Genomic DNA, 16,319 nt, shown 5'->3' with positions numbered 1-16,319 from the left:
CTAAAAATAAAATATGACTAAACCTAACCTAAACCTCTTGCGCTATCTATGGGAAAACAATGATGAACAAATATAACACTAGAACTACCAGGATTGGTCAAAACGACCAATTTATAACTTTTTAAAAATATTTTATATATATATATTATCATAAAACTGCGTATTTTTTGAAGATTTGAATAACTTCTCGTTACAAAATATACAAGTAAAAGTATAGTCCACAATATTGTATATTATATATCATGTATTAAATTATATTATATATTAAACATTGTATAATATAAAGTTTCTCTATTTTTTCGACTTTAGATGTGTCTGAAATGGAAATTTCACGTTTTCGATCGTCGGTAATTCTAGTGATAACAATGTCGTCGGTCAGTATCACTGTCGTCGGCTAAAAACTGTTTGTCGGGCAAATCCGTAGTCGATGAAATATTGTCGGGGAATTCTGCGTCGATGATTTCAATGTTCCCGGCTCGCCGAGACGGAATTCTTTCGAACGAGCCCGTGCATTCGACCGGATGGAACGCGATGGCGTCGTAATCGGCGTAATAAGTAGTAGCAATAATGATGATAGTAACGCTCGCAGCGTAGCAATAATGATACATAGCGTTATCGCTATATTCGGTTAACGATTGTTCCCAGCGATAAGCCAGTGCCTTACTGCTCGACGTCTTCCAATCCTCCCCGTGCGTACTTTCGTAAACTCGATCCCCTTATTTTTAGTTCACCGGAAGGCGACCCGAGCCCTCGTCCTCACGGTCGTGGCAATCGATCGATAAATAGCGCGATCGTTACATCGACGAATCTCAAATCACTCTGTCTGTGTGTGTCCGTGCGTGTACTGTAGATAACTTCACTCTCTCGAGCGGTTTTAACTTTTGTTACGAAGTTAGTTTAATTTTTATTATTAGCGAAATCGTAGGTCGTTCTGTTCGATCGAATTTATCATTCCGTTTCAAAAAGACGAAAGTTTCTTTTTTTTTTTTTTCTTTGCGACTTGTTGAAGACTAAATGTTTGTTAAGCGTTACAGGCGAAAGATCGTCGGGCTTGCGTAGTAAAAGTTACGACCCGTGGTTGCAGCCACTATTTTATATATATATATACATATTTTTTTTTTTTTTCCTTTTTCTCGTCGACTTTCGTGGAATTCTGTTTCGTTTCGAGACTCGAGACAAAGAAACGAAGAAAATGACAGATGCGTTTTCGTTTCTTCTCCGACAATTAGCAACCACGGCCCCATGGTGTTTGCTGTGGAACAGCTGCTAATAATATCGTAGAGAGCAAACATTTCGGATGCCGAGAGATGCGAGAGCGGCACGGCGGAACTTTTACAAGCGGCCCGATATTTGCTCAGCGTCCGAAGGTGTTGGAAACGAGAGAGAGAGAGAGAGAGAGAGATAGAGAGAAAGAGAGGTCGAAAGAGCTCGTCGAAAACATCTTTCGGGCCGCTGACTCCTCCAAGTATTTCCTCGACTTTCGCGATTATTGGCGATCGTGTTGCGCAACGAGAACGGTTGAATGACACTCGGCCGCGTGTTTTTTTTTTTTTTTTTTTTTCGTAGGCAGAAAAAAATTTGCCAGAACACGAGAAATGTTGCAACGCGAGAAACGTTTGCAACTTTGCGCGCGCGTCGGGCCGTGTTTCTTTTTTTCTCTTTTTCTTTTTTCTTTTTTCTTTTTTTTTCTTTTTTTTTTTGCTGCGCGGCTTTCGAAACAGAAAGTTACGCGTGCGTTTAAGAAACTCGAATGTTTCTTTCTTTCTTCTTTTTTTTCTCACAGAGAAGTGGTTTCTTTCTATCCGCGGCGAGCATTCTCCTTCGTAATTAGGCGAACTTTTGGAGAAACACTCGAACCTCTCGAACGTTTGTCGCGCAGGCTACGATATAATATCAATTATCAATTGTCGTACACGCGACACGTCGTTTCGCTTCAATTGCAACGGAGATGACGTTGAATCGATCTCGGCCGATTATTATTATTATTAAATTTTTTTTTGTAATCTTATCCTATCGAATCCCCTTGTGTATATTATACAATACTCTTGACTCGAGATTTCAGCGAACCCCAAAATCGGCCCGTTTATATACAGGGTGTTTCGTAACTTGTGAAACCCACTTCCGCCTAAAAATAATGAAAAAAAGTCATATAAATATGTGTCCTGTCTGTTTTCGTTTATGAGATACAATGGGTTTTCTGTTTTAATTACTTTTACAAAAAATGCTCGAAATGACCAGCTTGCATTTGAAGACAAGCCTGCACGCGTCTTGTCATTCATCTGGTTACTCTCTCTATCGTTCNGTGGGTTTTCTTCATCCCAATTATGATTATTATGAAAATTGAATATACCATCCCTGGTAAATCTAGCTTACTAGAGTTTGCTCTGTTTATAAAATTCTCATCAACGAAGACAGATAGGACATATATTTATCTGACATTTTTTTTCATTATTTTTAGGCGTACAATCAGCTCCGGAAGTGGGTCCCACAAGTTACGAAACACCCTGTATGTATTCTTATTATAGTGAGTCTTTTATTAGGGTGAGTCTCTTAACGTGACGATATCGAATAACTCATAAAATATTTGTTGTACGAAAAAATGTTTCAGACAGAAGTTGCAATTTTATGTTATTTTTTGCTATTTTATCAAGGTATGAAGGTCACTTTCAATTTATTAAATGGAATAGTTAATATTTCTTCCCGAACTCGGACAAAGTTCGTTGAATTCTACAAAAAAAAAAACGTTTATGTTATTTATGTTATTTTGCTCTTTTTATCAAGATATGAAGGTCACCTGCAGTTTCTTAAATGGAATAGTTGATATTTCTTTCCGAATTCCGGGTAAAGCGTTGAATTCTACATAAGAAAAGTATTACGCCAAGTAGGGTCTAAAATACATAATTACTGAGATTAACGGTCTTTTCTAAGACAATGTAAAAAAATTATATTTTTGCCAATATCTCAGCAACTATGTATTTTAGACCCTATTTGGTGCAATACTTTTTTATGTAGAATTCAACGCTTCCCGAATTCGGGAAGAAATATTGACCTATTCCGCTTAAAAAAAATTGAAGGAACCTTCACACCTTGATTAGAAAGCAAAATAACATAACCGATTGCAGTATGCACTTATATATGTCCACCTGGAAGCCATGCAACTTCTATCTGAAACATGTTTTTCGTACAACAAATATATCATCAGTTATTCCATGTCGTCGCGTTACGAGACTCACCCTCGTATATATTTGTAGTTTATCCCCGATAAAGTCGAAAGATGAACGCTACCTCGCCACGACGATTATTGTTTCGTTTTCTATTTTGTTTCTACGTTCGGCGCGCGCAATGCCGATTTAGCTTTATTTAGGTTAATTGTTTTTCAGCGGCGTGAACTGGTGTACAGTTTACATGTTTCACGACGAGCCTGAGGGATTCCAGGAGTTCGTCTGAAGAAAGAGAGACTCGATATAAAATTTTAAAAAAAAAAAAAAAAGAAAAGAAAAGAAAAAAAAGAAAAAAAAAGACAAACCTGACGACTCGCGCGGTCTCGATCGTGCGCGCGTGCTCGGTACACGCGCACGCGCCCGTTTCTTTCCAATTAATTGTATTAATCGTCAAATTGGAGGATGCTCAATTAAACCCAATAAGTTAACTATTAAATAATCGTTGCGAATTGAGGCCAGCCATTCGTGGCGTGGCCGCGCGTACTCGAGTCGGTTGCGGTGCGCTCACGCGCGCTTCGAGAGGCGAAAACAAAAAAAAAAGGAAAAAAAAGCCGTTCACGAGCCAGCGATTATTACCGATCAATTAACCATAAGCGAGATATTTTTCATTAACGATCCGAGCTTGTTTCGTTAAGAACTCTTTCCTTCTGCCTTTTGTTTCTGCCTTTCTCTACCTCTGTTTCTTTTCTTTCTTCCATTCTGTCTTTTATCCTATAATGATTGTATGTGGCAACGATAATACAATCGATACGTTAACGTACACGACACGCAGCGTTTATTCCCCCCACGCTCCCGTCATCTCCCCTCCGCAAAACTTGCCTCTCAATACTTTGTTCGCAGGTACGATTCGACCAAGCAGCCGACAAAAGGATACCTAACTACCACGATACTCGCACCTTACCACGCTCGACTTACCTACGTCTGGTTATTTACCCAATTTATAAATATAAGCCGTACGCTTGTACTTATGCATATCGAACATTCGTCGAATTCGAATCGTCGTCGCGTTACCAAGCGACATCCGATTCAATTCGAATCGCGAATCGAAACGACGAGCGTCCGTTTACACGCCGCGCTCGTCGCGTGACGACGGCAAGGTCGACCTCTCGATCGATCGATCGATCGATCAACGATCCTCGTCTTGTAGTTGTCGTTCCAAGTCGTCGAAAGCGGGAGAAAGACAGACGAACGAACGAACGAACGATCGAGAGGTGGATCTCGCTCTCGAACCCTCCGCGATCTTTTTACGCGCCGAGTCTGTCTCTCCTCGCTGAGAACTCACCGGGCCAGCATCCACTAACGCCGTGCTTTTTCTGTTTTTTCTCTTTTCCACGGGGGGCGTAAAAGCAGACAGCTATCAGTATCAGCTGCAGTCGATGTGGCAGAAGTGCTGGAACACCAACCAGAGCCTGGTGCACAACCTGCGCTTTCGCGAGCGGGGCCCGCTCAAGTCCTGGCGACCGGAGACCATGGCCGAGGCGATCTTCAGCGTCCTGAAGGAAGGACTGTCCCTGAGCCAAGCGGCAAGGTAACTAGCTTTATTCACTCGCTACTTTGCACGTTCTCAGATTTTCACGTTTCTCACGGCCATTTTTTCTCGCGTTCTCTCTTTCTCTCTCTCTCTCTCTCTCTCTCTCTCTCTCTCTCTCTCTCTCTCTCTCTCTCTCTCTTTCTCTCTCTCGTCCTCGCGAAAATTAGCGAAACGAAATTTCGCGCCCGTTAACCGGATAAAGAGCGGCGTCGCGTCGCTGCTTAACCAGAGACGGATCGCCCGAATTACGTCCGCGTCAGACGGTTCATTCCATCCCGTTTAAGGAAAGTGCTAAGAAGAATTTCATTATTAGATGGATATTTGCGGCGCGACGGGACAAATTAAACTAAGAAAGTTCATCGGACCGTTTCGACGAAACGCCGAATTTCAAATGGAAACGTGTATCCGATAGACGCGGATAGACCGGATAGAAGGAATCGCAGAGCGAGATCTGTCGCCGCGTCTCACCCGTTTCGTCGATCGACATCGGAGACGACAAGTACATCTCGGTTTGCCCAGGCTTTTTTTTTTTTTTTTCAACGGTACAGCACGAAATGAATTCCTCGCCGTCCGCGCAGTTCGTTTCCCAATCGGAACAATCCGCCGGGAAAGTTTCGAGCCGAGTGATTTAGCCGCGTGATCAACAACAACCTGTGTACGTACACAGAACGTGAATGAGTTAAAACATAGAGAGAGAGAAAGAGAGAGAGAGAGAACAATTGGCTGTCGACTTAAGAGTTAACTTTTACGGCTTATTGTTGCTCGTAAAACGCGTAGCTATCGCACGACGCGCGGTCGTTAAAGGTTGTACGAACGCGTTTCGCCCTCGAAACAAGCCACGGTCGATCTTTCGCGAGAATCGATCGGCCGCGTGTCCCGCAAGAGCGACGCTCCTCTCCTCGCGTGTCGATCTTCTCAGACAATCACCGTGGCATTCTGTTGCAGGAAATACGACATCCCGTACCCGACCTTCGTCTTGTATGCCAATCGAGTGCATAATATGCTGGGTCCGAGTGCCGACGGCGGAGCCGGTGAGTCTCACTGTCAGTTCGATCGTTCTTCTCTTCTCGCTAGTCGTGCCTCCTCGGACGTTGTTGGATCAAGGAGAATAACTTGCGACCAATTTGCAACTAAATAAATAGTCTTTTTTTTTTTGAATATGACAAAAGATACATCTTGTGCTTTCTGTCTTGCGCTGGCGATTGACTCGCGGACCATAACGAGTGACCGAGCCGTACACAATAATTCGTCGCTTTCTTCTCCTTTCGAACTCGACTGAATAGAAATTGTTAAAAAGTAATAAACTTATCGTTTATTGTACTATATCTTATTATTATTATATTATTATTATTATATTATTATATCTTATTATACCATACCTGAGTTACATTTAAATATACTTGAAACTGAGAAAACGTTGCAATTTGGAACAAAAAGTTCTCGACGTGGCACGTCATTCCAGCGCAAGAGGTTAAATAAGTATTCAAAGGAATACTCTTCCTGTTGCAGCCTTCTATCCATATGATTAAGCAATTTCCTGTTTTCGTCAATAAAAGATCTTTCGTACAGGAGGATTTGTTTGAACTTGATGACGCTCCGGCAGAAGCTCCAGCTCTTACTTTACTTTCATTTTTCCCAACTGTGCGAATTCTCGATTCATTTCTGTGAAATTTCTTGCAAAAGAGATGTTAACCTATCACTAGATTTCAACCGATCAAGAATTTCTAATTTTCCTTCCAACGACATAAATCTTCTATTTGGCTTATCTTTTTCGGAGATCGTTGGAGTCATGGCCGGAAAATATTGTTTCTTACTTCTGACATTAAATACAGTGAAAAACAATTGCTTTACCTTATAATCGATCAATATCTACTTTACAATTGAAATGAATTCCTTTTTGAAATGATACAATCAATTCTGCAAATAACTGTTCCATGATACACACTTTAAACAAATCCTCCTTATCGCACAAGAGTTAACGCAAAACTGCGCTTCGAGTCAATTCAAAGACACACATATTTTCATATCAGAAATCAGACTTTTTTCAACAACTTTTTCATCGTATTATACGAGATCTTACTGTATATATATATATTTGTATATATATTACATGCTTCATCAGATAGTCGCGAAAACGAAACACGTTCGAGACAAAGGCACAGTATCTAACAAGGGAACGTATCGAAGTGTGATATCAACTCACTGATTTTGATGAAATTTGGAAAAAAGTATATCGTTTAAACAAATGATATACGCCGTCAAATTTGTCGTTAAAAAATATTAATTTCGTCAGTTTACGCAGAAACTGTATCTTCAGTAATTTTCGAGATATTTGGCAAAATATACACCGGCCCCCGCCCCCAAATTTGAGGTTAATTTTTTGACCATTTTAACATCGATTGCCGATGAAAAGAATACTTTTTCGAAAACTATTTACGCAAAATTTCATCAAAATCGTGTGTTACCTTATAAATGGTAAATCCCATAAATTTACGCAAAAACTGTACCTTCATTAATTTCCGAGATATTCGTCAAAATATGATGTAATCCGGACCCCCAACATTGAGGTTAGTTTAACCGCTTGCGCTGGCGACTGATTGCGGACCATAACGAGTGACCGAACCGTCGCTTTCTTTTTCTTTTGAACTCGTCGGTATGATACATCATACATGGATAAAAATTATTGAAAAGTAATAAATTTACTATTTTTTTTGCCTGGGCTATACTTATATATACTTAAAACGGAGGAAATGTTGCAATTTTGGGACAAGAAATTCTCGACGTGAATGGCACGTCGTTCCAGCGTAAGAGGTTAACATCGACAATTACCAATAAAAAGAATACTTTTTCGAAAACTACATTTACGCAAAATTTCATGAAAATCGTGTGTTCCCTTACAAGTGGTAAATCCCATGAATTTACGCAGAAACAGTACCTTCAGTAATTTCCAAGATATTCGACAAAATATGATATATTTCGAACCCTCGACTTTGAGGTTAGTTTTCACCCCTTTAACCACTTGCGCTGGCAACCGATTGCGGACCATAACGAGTGACCGTATACAGCAATTCGTCGTTTTCTTTTTCTTTTGAACTCGGTGTGATATCGCTGGATAGAAATGATCGAGAAGTAATAAATTTATTACATGCTTTGCCTGGGTTACATTGCAATATACTTAAAACTGAGAAAATGTTACAATTTTGGGACAAGAAATTCTCGACGTGCGTCGTTCCAGCGCAAGAGGTTAACATCGGCAATTACCAATAAAAAGAATACTTTTTCAAAAGCTACAATTTACACGAAATTTCGTGGAAATCACTGAAACGACTGACACTTGCTACGCGTCCCCCGTGAGTGGTAAACTTAGATTGGCTATCGAAACCGATTCATTTCCTTCTGTTGCTGGCTAGATCTTCGTCCAAAGGGCAGAGGCAGACCGCAAAGGATCCTGCTGGGCGTTTGGCCGGACGAGCACATTCGCGGTGTGATCCGGGCGGTGGTGTTCCGCGACGGGCATTCGCCGCATATGGTGAAGGAAGAGCCAACTTCGATGTACCCGAGTTTGGCAAATTACGCGGCGTGCAACGGCCCCGAAGGCGCGGTCAGCCCCGGAGCGGCAGCCGCGGCCGCGGTTGCTGCGGTCGCTCAAGGTAACCTCATACGACGCCCTCTACGTCTTTTTTTCTACGTCGTTTTCTCTCTCTCTCGGTGGCCCGGGCGCGCGCCGAGCCACGCGGAGAAAAGCGACGAGAACGCACGCACTAATATATACATATATATATATATATATATATATATATACATAACTCCGGTATTGTCCCGGACATGTTGGTGTCGTACAGGGCTGCGGCATCAGATGTGCAGCATGGTGGCGGCGGCGCACTCGCAACAGCACGACATGATGGCGACCAACCTGTCGACGAACCTGTCGGCGAACCTGTCGACCAGCCTCTCGTCGAATCTGCAGGCAGCTATGCAGGCCAGCCAGCATCATCACAACAGCAACAACAGCGGGCCGGTGATCGGCAGCAACAACGGTAGCGGCGTCATGGGCGGAAACAGCGGCAACTCGCCGTTGAATCTCGGCCTGGCCAGCCCGGGATCCGGCGGCCCGCCAGAGAGCCCGATGGAGAGCCCGTTGGCGAGTCCGCTCGGCCCTCTCATGGACCCTGGACACATACCAAGCAGCGTGGAGGTCGGCATCGGCGTCAGCGGCATGACGTACAAGCCCGCGCGGAGCTTCGTCAGCCCGCGGCCGGAGAATCTCTTCCAGGAGGACATCGCGGATCTCGTCAAGAGCCCCCACGGGCTCAAGGACAAGGACAAGATACCCGTGAAGCTGGAGCCGCTGACGGACTCGCGTTGCGAATAGTAAGCGGAAGGCGCTCGAAATCGAACGAGCTAATCGTTGGTAGCCCGTTGAATCGACAGAGAGAGAGAGAGAGAGAGAGAGTGAGAGAAAGAGAGAGAGAAAGAGAGATAGGTAGATAGATAGATAGTCGGCGATTCCAACTGGCTTCTCGCAAAAACAAAACGCCGAGTCAGACGAGAATGGCTCGCCATACGGACTGATTCGGACACGCACAGCCGCGGGTGTGATCGATTCGCTCAGCTCGCGACGAAATCTCGTAACATCTCGCGACGAGCTGGCGAATCGAGCATCCCGTGATTCCAATCGACGAACGCTCCGTATTCCGACCGACTCGTCGACCGACCAACCAACCAACCGACAGATCGACCGACCGACCGACCGACCGACCGACCGACCGACTGACTATTCGTCCTCGCGACGATACCAGAGCAGTGTACGCCAGCGTACGGCTCGAGAGTTAGAATCAAAACGGGCAGAAGAAAGGGAAGAATTGAAGATTGAGAGAGAGAGAGAGAGAGAGAGAGAGAGAGAGAAGAAAAAAAAGAAGGAGTGACCGGCGAGCCATCAGAAAGGGCAACGAACAGAGCCACTCGATCGATGCTCGATCCTCGAATCTCATTGTCAAACCAAAACTCCCTCCCGACTCGGGGCATCGATCGCGATCGCTCGGCCGACTCCGACGCAGTCTCGAAGGCCGTCTATTTTAAGGTAAAACGTTCGAAACGTGGTTTGACATTGCTCGACGAGCAGGCTGTCCTCGCAGTTGGACAGTTCTCGTTGGACGAAGGGCAACTCGTCCCGGTTGCGCGGCGAAGCAGACGCGCGCGAGTAGAAACGAGTGGAGATTCGCGCGAGAGAGACACGCCCTTACAGACAGACTCGATAGATATATATATATATATATATCAATGCCTATGCGATAACCTGTACGTTTAATATGCCAAATGTATAGTAATTGGGAAGCGATCTCGTGGCACGAGCCAGGTCGCCGCGTACGAGCAACGGGCTCTCAGGGCCGAAAAACAAACGCGGCGAACAAATGCCCGGAAACTTCTCGCAACGCGGTTCAACGCAGATCGCAGATCGCAGAAACGAAGGAACGCGAGTTGTAAAGTGAGACGAGACTGGTATAGCCGTTTCGTAGAACGGGGAGGATCGATTCGAGAAACGTTGCGCTTCCGAATAAAAAAGAAGAAAAAAAAATGAAAATAAAAAGAAGAAGAAGAAGAAGGAGAAAAAGGGGGGGAAAAAAATAGTCGTGAAGAATCTTACGAAAGCGAAGAAAGATGTACAAAATTCGCTTGCCGACTGTTCGTCGATGATCGACGACGACGACGTAGACGATGACGAGAAAAATGTCTTTACGGAACGAGAAAGAGAAACAAAAGTTGCGTTCGATCAATTCGAACGCAAGTCAGCATGCAAAAGGGAGAACAAAACTGATTGCTGTACTTTATTAAGTGTAATGATTGCCTTCCTGCCATATTTGGGGTATGCCAAGTATAAAAATTATAAGGTTTAGAGATTAGGGAAAACGAAAAAAAAAAAAAAAAAAAAGAAATTAATGACGACACTCTACCGTGAAATTCATTAAATTTGGGACAAGAGAGAGAGAGAGAGAGAGAGAGAGAGAGTGTGTGTGTGTGTGTGTTGTGTGCGTGTGCGTGTGCGTGTGGATGGACGGGCGAGTGCTGCGTGCCTGTGTCGAACCTCGTTCGGAGCGAACGAGGATAAGGCGTGTGTGCGTGTGAATGTTTTCTTTCGGGAAGATCGTGCTATTTTTCAAAATTTTACATGTTCGACGCGTACGCGACTTTTCGCGAAAAGAAACCCTCGATCCTCGACAATCGAAGAACGATACGAGGCGTAACGGACGTAGTAGCCGCCTTCCATTTCCCGGGATCGTTTTCGAATATCCTAGCGCGGAGAAGATCGATCGTGCCAGCTCCACAGACTCTGTCGGGATATCGTTTTCAACGATTCTACGCGTCTACTCCTCGATCGTTCTTGCCTACAAACCCCGCCGTACAGAGATCTCGTGCGACGCCGAGCGTCTAGGCGCGAGCGAGTTCGTAATCGAATCTTAGTAGTCATCCTAGAAACAGAAAGAGGGGCAAGACGGAAAGAGAGAACGTGAGAGAACAGGATGGACAAGTTGGACGGGAAGAATGAGAGAGAGAGAGAGAGAGAGAGAGAAAAGGGAGCGCGTGTGTGACAGAGAGAACGAAACTTTCTAAACAACAAAAAAAAAAAAAGAAAAAAAGAAAAAAAAGCAAATTTTTTTAAAGTTGGCACACTGGTTCGAGTGACTCTTTGTAAGTATTAAAACGTAAACAAACAAAACAAACAAACAAAAAATTCGAAGTGGCCTTCTGTAAAAGGGAAAGACCATCGCTTTTCGCTTTTGCTCGAGAAAAAAAGAAAAAGTAAAAAAAAAGAAAAAAAAGGAAAAAAGAAGACAAAGAGAATGAAAGGGCGTTATAGGCTGTCGTCCATCGTGTTGTACGTTGTTTAGGCAGCTTTTTCTTTTTTTTTTTTTCTCTTTTTTTTTCTGGAGAAAAAAACGTTCTCGCGCCACTCCCCTACGAAAAAAAGCTTTAACGACGGTTCGTACGAAAGTTTTCCGCTGAGGAATTTCGATTAGCAAGTTAATCATCGGCGATTAGAATATTAATTCGGGACAAACTCTAAAGGAAAAAAAAAAAAAGAAAAACACGTTATTCTTGATACTGAAAGACTTTTGGATGAAAAAACGAAGAAAAATATTCGGCGTGTGTTCAGTCGACGAGGAGAGAAGAAAAAAAAAATGTGCCGAAGTGGGCGCGTTTTCATTTTTTCGTGAAAAATCGGTAGAGAACGCGCGAGAAAGCGATCGATTAAGGAGGAAAAGGAGAGAAACTGGCGGGTGGGAGGGGAGGAACGGAAAGGAAGGATCGCGAATTTAAAAAGATTTTATTACGATTTAGGCTTAATGTGTTCAACGAGAAGGTAAATTTGAACGAAACCAGGCGGCGCAGGTTGAAGCAAAAGGAGAAATTCGCGAGTCAAAGCGCGAGGAGATGGGGGAGGGGGGAGGGAGATTGAAAGAAGAAAGGAAAAAAATATAATTCAAAGAGCCGCGAACGAAATTGCGAGAAAGAATTAGCGGAACGACAGAGAGAGAGAAAGAGAAAGAGAGAGAGAGAGAGAGAAAGAGGTTAGGGAGAGTGTGCGAGAGAGAAAAAAAATAGGATGGGGCATGTGAACAGGCGAGAATGTGGAAAAAGATTAAAATTAATATTGTATAAAAAAGAAAAAAAAAGTAGCAAGTGCCTTCCAAACAAAAAAAAAAAAAAAAAAATTTACGTGTCCCGTAGACCGTGACCACTTGTGCGTGATGGAAAGTCATTCAAAATTTCGCATCGCCGGATAAATCTCATTTGCGACAGATAGTGAAAGAAAGAAAAGAGGAAAAAGAAAAAACAGAAAAGAAATGCAACAGAGAACACAGAGAAAATCAGAAAACCAGAAGTACAGATGATACAAAGATACAAAAAGAATTATTTGTGGGGACGTTGCGTAAAAAAATGAGCATCTCTTCGTTAGAGTACACACAGTACGTATATATATACATATAAATATATATTCATATTCTCTTCGTCTCGTCTCGAAATCTTGGCGACGCTGCGCGATTTCTGCGAAGATTAAAAACAGCACGGTTATAGTCGAGGATAGAATCAAAGGAGGAACTCGAATATTTTGCGAAAATTTTTGGCTTTTCTTTGAAAACAATACGACGACGATCCGACCCTGATCGATCCTGTGTCGGAATCTCCAAGCTGATTTGAAACCGATTCGGGCCGGGTCGGCAACAGGGAATCTCTTCTATATCGATTACGCAATGTGTCTACGAATCGTTTGTGTGCGTGTAGAGCGAATGAATAGAATCTACAAGCAAAAATACCCGACAAAATTTCTGTTTTGGATCAACTCACCACCGGTAATACCCTGAATGGCATATTCTCGTAAACGTTTCTTTTCGATTCGCTTGTACGAAAGAACGGAAATGGATGGTAAACAGATGAGATAGGAGGAGGAATGAGCGGGACGGGATGGAATGGAACGGGAAGGGAGGGGTGGGGTGGGGGGAGCGATTGATGGGAGCGGGGAGGTTCAAGGGGGAGGGGAGAGCGTGTAACTGAATTATCACAGAGAGGGGACGGATATTTCGAGAATCTTTCGTTTACGCATTTTGATATATCTGTGAACAGATGAAGAAAAAAAACAAAGATACTTATATTACATACATAAGGTGTAAGTGAAGAAAAAAAAAAAATGCATCTAATACGCTATTATTGATATAGGACACAAAGTAAAGTAAATATATATGAGACAAAAAAAAAATATATATATACATAAATTGATATATTGATGCTATAAGGTTGCTGCTGGATGCGTTTTACGTTGAAGGAAGATGATGCTGTTTTCCGTTCAAACGTCGTCGAGGACGAAACAAAAGTTCACGGGGAGAATTAAGTTAGACAAAAGTAAGGATCTTAGAGTCGAAGACAAAGTAGCTCTTAGAATTTTTATCGAGGCAACATAAGGACGGACGGGCGTGACGCTAGTATACTACTACTTTCGAGAGAAAAAAAAAAAACCCACACATTTGTCCTCGTGGCTTGTATGTACGTTTCACTCGCTTATCGATCGGTCTCTCGGGTTCTTCCGTCTTCTCGATCCGTCTTGCGCGTCCGTCTTCCCCCGATTTCCTGGGGAAATACGTGCGAACGCTCGCAAAATCCGTGCCGGGAGAACGTAACGCGGCCAGCAAGATCGATCGAAACGATGGAGATCCGCGAGAGATCTGTTCCGTGGAAACACTGCTGCTATTGTAGCGAGGATCCACGCGAGTCTCGAGAACTCGTGGAGGAGAGCGTGGAAAAGTTGGTGAGCGAGACGTGTTCGGCCGCGGGACAACCAACAACAACAACAACAACAACTACAACACTCGGCCGCAGTTCCACTTGCGAAACAAAAATTTCTAACCAAATCGTTCTACGAAGAATCGAAGGATACAATTGCGAAAACAGGATCTGAAATGTATCACGCACGCGCCGAATCTTTCCTTTATTTTCGCCTTAGCTTCGAGATGTAATGTCTTATATTATAGTAACGAGATCGACCCGACGTACGCGCCACACTTGTTCCACAGTGAAAGGAGAAAACACCGGAAAGAAAATACAAGCAGACAGACCGTAAAGGGTAAAAACGATAAAATGAAACATAGTAATCCCCGTACCCGCGATTTACGACTAGTTTACAGGATGTAACACGTAACTGCGTTTACTAGAGGGCGTTACGGCAGCGGAAGGGAACGCGATCGAGAAACAACCGAGATTTCTTCGACTCGCGTTTCTCTGCTGTAGCAACGGCCAAACATTCGAGACTAAACTAGGTGGCATCCTAATTTACAGAAACTATTAGTCGAACAATAGAAACCGCACATTTTTCAGAATCCGATTATTTAATCGTATACACCCGGCCGTGAGCCAATATCCGACACAACGCGTTAACCAACACAAGCGCACCCGATCACTTCACCCGCGCGTTTTACGCCATCACACACACGACACGGAACACTTACATATACGCATACACGTACACGACACGTACACAGAGGAGACACGTCCGTGGAAACGCAAGACAGAAGAGGGTGAGCGAAGCATTGAACACGATAAGATAAAGAAAGCAAGGAAGAAAGTAGCATGCAAGAGAGGAGCGTGAAACGAACGAACGAAAGAGAAATAGCGAGAAACAAAACGAAATTGGAAACAAAAACAAAGGGGGGAAAAAAAACAGGTATTCTTGGAACAGGTACACTAAAGGAAAACACACAATATGCTACGCGACAAACAAGCACAACCGCGCGTTCACTGTAAATAGAAAAAGGATGCAACATTACCTATTATACGACAAAGTTCATCTTTATTATCGTAACCTGTAATATATTTATTTGTCCGGTCGCAAAGGTATTTTATGTAATTTAAGATCCCCGAGCCTCTGTTTCATTTGAATTTGCCGCCATGGTGCGTCAACGAGGCATTGGTCGACGCGACAAGAGGTAGAAAGGCGTTCTTCTTTTGGTATGATAAATATTTTTGAAAGCACTTGCGAATATGCGTCGTGGAGTCGCGTACGGCTTCCGCGGCCAGTGCCTCGCGATAATTAGGAGCGAAATCGAAAAGGACCACGTACAATGAGTTCTCGCGATCGAAGTTGATCGTAGCAATTTCCCGACCAGCTCTTACCTCGAAATTTAGAATCGTCTCCAAATCGTTATCGCGGCTGTTACGTACAGGTTCTCTATATCGCCTTTCAACTTCGATCGCCTGAACCAGTGAACTGGAGTGTCTAACCGTCTTCGTTTCAGTTTCTAATCTCAGATCGATTCGTTCGAAATCGTCGCGCAGCTTACAAGTAGAAGACGCTCGCTGTCCAAGAACGACGACAAGCGGAAGTTTCTTTGCAGATGGCGATAGTTTATAGTTACTATTGTTTCTATTTACATTAAAAGCAAAGTATTTCTTTTTTCAGTAGATAGTCGAATTGATTAAACCGACACACTATACGAATAGTTGCGCGCGTGTTTTTTTTTTTTTTTTTTTTTTTTTTTAAAGAAACGCCCGACATATGTATGTGTACCCGTGACGAATCGCGAAGTGACGTTTGTTTCCGTTTTCTTCCCAACACCTCGGACACGAGGCTTTGGAAATACATACATAGTTTTTGTTTAGTCACGGATGCAAACAAAACCTGTCACCCATTACGAATTCCTCTTTTATTTATTACCGATTAGCATGTAAGATGACGTTCTACCAACATATGCTATAATTATAAATACACCTTATATATAGTGGAGTAAGCGTTACATTACCTACCTACCCACCTACCTACCTATCCGTGCTTGACGGGTGAAACAAACAGATGAATCACGCAATCATATATTTAAGTTGCTACTTGGCACGTATACCTAAGTAATATACTAACATAAACAGTATGCAATAATAAATATGAGAAATTAAATACGATCTTTTTTTTCACTGAATCGCACAGCAACCCCCTCCCCCATTCCTCTTTATCATCCGATGCACGCGATGCTTCAACGATTGTTCTTGATAAAAACATGGGTTCTCCGCCGAAAAGGCAATGAATT

The 16,319-nt window shown here is 43.1% G+C and overlaps 1 protein-coding gene across 1 annotated transcript in view; it reads left to right on the top strand.

Moving 5' to 3' along the window:
• The window catches only part of LOC122532525 (protein bric-a-brac 1-like), a 36,353-nt gene extending 20,173 nt beyond the window's left edge, over positions 1–16,180 (top strand). The window contains exons 4-7 of the mRNA XM_043661340.1: positions 4,569–4,749; positions 5,698–5,783; positions 8,163–8,402; positions 8,595–16,180. Of these exons, the coding sequence (XP_043517275.1) occupies positions 4,598–4,749; positions 5,698–5,783; positions 8,163–8,402; positions 8,595–9,124 (1,008 nt within the window). The 5' untranslated portion in view covers positions 4,569–4,597 and the 3' untranslated portion in view covers positions 9,125–16,180. The remainder of the gene's footprint in view (positions 1–4,568; positions 4,750–5,697; positions 5,784–8,162; positions 8,403–8,594) is intronic.
• The last annotated feature ends 139 nt before the right edge of the window (positions 16,181–16,319 follow it).

Source organism: Frieseomelitta varia, unplaced genomic scaffold (genome assembly GCF_011392965.1).
Source record: "Frieseomelitta varia isolate USP_RPSP 00005682 unplaced genomic scaffold, Fvar_1.2 scaffold_457, whole genome shotgun sequence".
NCBI lineage: Eukaryota > Metazoa > Arthropoda > Insecta > Hymenoptera > Apidae > Frieseomelitta > Frieseomelitta varia.
This window is presented reverse-complemented; position numbering and strand designations above follow the sequence as displayed.